The 4,038-nt window shown below is 38.0% G+C and overlaps 1 protein-coding gene and 1 pseudogene across 2 annotated transcripts in view; both read left to right on the top strand.

Annotated features, from left to right (window-relative positions):
* The window catches only part of NEK7 (NIMA related kinase 7), a 148,119-nt gene that overhangs the window by 87,155 nt on the left and 56,926 nt on the right, over positions 1–4,038 (top strand). The window contains exon 4 of the mRNA XM_003792306.2: positions 1,646–1,708. Within this exon, the coding sequence (XP_003792354.1) occupies positions 1,646–1,708 (63 nt within the window). The remainder of the gene's footprint in view (positions 1–1,645; positions 1,709–4,038) is intronic.
* Positions 2,422–4,036, top strand: LOC105887217 (annotated as a pseudogene). Its single transcript, XR_001161388.2, has one exon. The product of XR_001161388.2 is annotated as a T-complex protein 1 subunit delta pseudogene (transcript).

Genomic DNA, 4,038 nt, shown 5'->3' with positions numbered 1-4,038 from the left:
ACTGAGCAATAGCTAAAATTTTTTAAGGCAGTGAATTTATGGATTTCATTTTTATTTTAAAATTTTATTTAATATCCTCACATGGAGTTTTAATTTAAAAAATCAGAATTTTTCCTCTTTGGATGTTAAGGATGATACACAGCAAAAGTTGCCTCTTATAAGCTGTAATTATCCATCCTTATTCTGTATTTACTTTGATGTGTTTATCTAACACATCATTATTTTATTTCTGGCCAGCAGAATCCCATCATTCTTCCAAGATTCAGCTCTAAAGCTCCCCCTCCCACCTGCTGTGGGCAAGTCCGTCCTTGTGTTTCTGATACTATTCACACACATATTTTAGTACTTACAGTTATGTATGCATTAGATTTCCTGCCAGATTGGGCCCATGGGGAAAACACCAACTGTGGAGCTGGAACAATGTGTCTTCTAGGCCTGATTCTGTTCCCTATGGGTTTTATGACCATAACCATATTATTTAACCTCTACGAGCCTCAATCCTCATCCCTAAATTGGAGCCAATACTACTTATCTTGTAAGATTGAGGTAAAGATTAAAGAGGCCAGTACTCTGGTATTCAATAATTCTTTCCCTAATTAAAAAGACCACTCCTTTCAAGTTACACACCTTTATTTCCTGGAATGTATTGGCTGGCTGAATCAGGAAGACTTGATCAAGGTGATGACTAAGGATGTTGTTAATTTTATTTGTTATGTGACTAAGGTTTTGATCAGTTTGCGATATTTAAGGGAACGCTTTTTTACTTGTTTATTTTCCATATAGTTAAAACCTTGAGAGGCTTCTGTGTTTTCAGAGACACAAAATATCTTTTCGATCCTATTAATTTTTATGTTTTTCACATTAAACTAATAGTTAAACTTTTCTTTATTGATTATCCTCCAGGCTACTTTTTATACTTTCTTTTTGCCTGATTGTTCCCACCCATGAAATGTTAGTGCCACAAATACATAGAGTACTGGATGTATGTCTGTGCTTCATTCTTTACACGATTAAAATTGTCACCCCTCTCCTCAAAGAACAAATTTTCATTCCCATGAAATTTGGTCAAGGTGCATATATTAGACTTTTAGATATAATTTGATGGAACAGATTAATTGATGGTGTAATGGTTAGATTCTCATTGGATAACTCTGAGAGTGAGTTCTGGTTGCTTGATTATGACCTGTGTTACCTTTTACCAGTCTCTTATGCTTTCTAAACTTCCTTTTCTTCATCTGCAGAATGGGAATACTAATATTATTCATAAGGATTCATAAGGATTAACTGAGAATTAGGTGTGGTAGTTCGTGTAACATTCAGCATAAATTAATGGCTCAATGTATGTTGACTATTATTTTATCATCTTAATGATCATTACTTCAATATTGTTCATTGAAACTTAAGATCTGAGTTATCAAGAGATAGTTAGCTGTTATCTTTTCCCATTTTTTAATAATGACTGGCTTTGAAGAGAAAAAAGTAAGCTTTACTAGGAACTTGGGATAACATACCTGTGGATCTCCACATTAATCAAAAAGAAAATTTCTTAGTCTACATATAATTATAAATAGAATATTATGAATTTACATGGTGTCTTCTACCATAGATCATTATTTTATTAAATAATTCTGAATTCTATTTTTAGATATTTGATTTAATGGATGCCAAAGCACGTGCTGATTGCATCAAAGAAATAGATCTCCTCAAGGTAAATAATGAACTGTTGACTATTTTGAACATAACGGAGTATGTTGATAGAAGTGATTTATTAAAATACCATTCATAAGCAAAATGTTTTTTAAGACTTATGCCCCACTGATTTTAGGTAACATTATATGAGTTTGAATCTCAGTATATTAAAGGATATAATTACCTTTTAGATTTATTATAAAGTTATTTAATCAAATTAGGAAATAAAATGGGCATAGAACATTGAAGAAAGTTTTTCTTGACTATCTCAATAACACATATTCTGAAAGTTAAGTTAAATCCACGTAAGTATTCTCTCAAGATGTGTTACACCGAGAATGAGGACTAATCAAAATGGTCCATATGCATTGTATAGTATTTTTTTTTTTTTTTGAGACAGAGTCTCATTTTGTCACACTTGGTAGAGTGCTGTGGCATCATAGCTCACAGCAACCTCAAACTCTTGGGCTCAAGTGATTCTTTTGCTCAGTCTCCCAAGTAGCTGGGACTGTAGGCACCCACCACAATGCCTGGCTATTTTTAGAGATGAGGTCTCACTCTTGCTCCACCTGGTCTCAAACCTGTGAGCTCAGGGCAATCCAACCACCTTGGCCTCCCAGAGTGCTAGGATTACAGGAGCCACTGTGCCCGGCCCCCTATTATACAGTATTTTTGAACCTCTTTTCCAAATTTGGAAAAGATGGATGTAAAGAATATGTCAGGAGAATCCGGGTCCATCCGTCCTCCCAGAGCCCCAGCAGAACCAGCCAAGTTTGCCATGCCTGAGAACGTGGCACCCCGGAGCGGATCGCCCGCCAGTGCTCCCGGTGGCCACGGAAAGGTCGCTTATCAGGACCGCGACAAGCCAGCCCAAATCCGCTTCAGCAACATTTCTGGAGCCAAAGCTGTTGCTGATGCTATTAGAACGAGCCTTGGACCAAAAGGAATGGATAAAATGATTCAAGATGAGAAAGGTGATGTGACTATCACAAACGATGGGGCCAGCATTTTGAAACAAATGCAGGTATTGTATCCAGCAGCCAGAATGCTGGTGGAGCTGTCCAAGGCTCAAGATATAGAAGCAGGAGATGGCACTACAGTAGTCATCATTGCTGGCTCGCTCTTAGATTCTTGTACCAAGCTTCTTCAGAAAGGGATTCATCCTACCATCATTTCTGAGTCATTCCAGAAGGCTTTGGAAAAGGGTATTGAAATCTTGAATGACATGTCTCGACCTGTGGAACTAAGTGACAGAGAAACTTTGTTAAATAGTGCAACCACTTCGTTGAACTCCAAGGTTGTCTCTCAGTATTCAAGTCTACTTTCTCCAATGAGTGTAAATGCAGTGATGAAAGTGATTGACCCAACCACAGCTACTAGTGTAGATCTTGGAGATATTAAAATAGTTAAGAAGCTTGGTGGAACAATTGATGACTGTGAATTGGTGGAAGGACTGGTTCTCGTCCAAAAGGTGGCAAATTCTGGCATAACCAGAGTTGAAAAGGCTAAGATTGGGCTTATTCAGTTTTGCTTATCTGCTCCCAAAACAGACATGGATAATCAAATAGTGGTTTCTGACTATGCCCAGATGGACCGAGTGCTGAGAGAAGAGAGAGCCTGTATCTTAAACTTAGTGAAGCAAATTAAAAAAACAGGATGTAATGTCCTTCTCATATAGAAGTCTATTCTAAGAGATGCTCTTAGTGATCTTGCATTACATTTTTTGAACAAAATGAAGATTATGGTGATTAAGGATATTGAAAGAGAAGACATTGAATTCATTTGTAAGACAATTGGAACCAAACCAGTTGCTCATATTGAGCAAGTCACTGCTGACATGTTGGGCTCTGCTGAGTTAGCTGAGGAAGTCAATTTAAATGGTTCTGGCAAACTGCTCAAGATTACAGGCTGTGCCAGTCCTGGGAAAACAGTTACAGTCGTCGTTCGTGGCTCTAACAAACTGGTGATTGAAGAGGCTGAGTGCTCCATTCATGATGCCCTATGTGTTATTCGCTGTTTAGTGAAGAAAAGAGCCCTTATTACAGGAGGTGGTGCTCCAGAAATAGAGTTGGCCCTCCGATTAACTGAATATTCACGAACATTGAGTGGTATGGAATCCTATTGCATCCGTGCTTTTGCAGATGCTATGGAGGTCATTCCATCTACACTAGCTGAAAATGCTGGTCTGAATCCCATTTCTACAGTAACAGAACTGAGAAACCGGCATGCCCAAGGAGAAAAAACTACAGGCATTAATGTCCAAAAGGGTGGCATTTCCAACATTTTGGAGGAGCTAGTTGTCCAGCCTCTGTTGGTTTCAGTCAGTGCTTTGACCCTAGCAACTGAAAC

Source organism: Otolemur garnettii, unplaced genomic scaffold (assembly GCF_000181295.1).
Source record: "Otolemur garnettii isolate 467f Iridium unplaced genomic scaffold, OtoGar3 scaffold00055, whole genome shotgun sequence".
Lineage (NCBI taxonomy): Eukaryota > Metazoa > Chordata > Mammalia > Primates > Galagidae > Otolemur > Otolemur garnettii.
The sequence above is the reverse complement of the archived record's forward strand: the minus strand, read 5'-3'. Positions and strand labels throughout refer to the sequence as shown.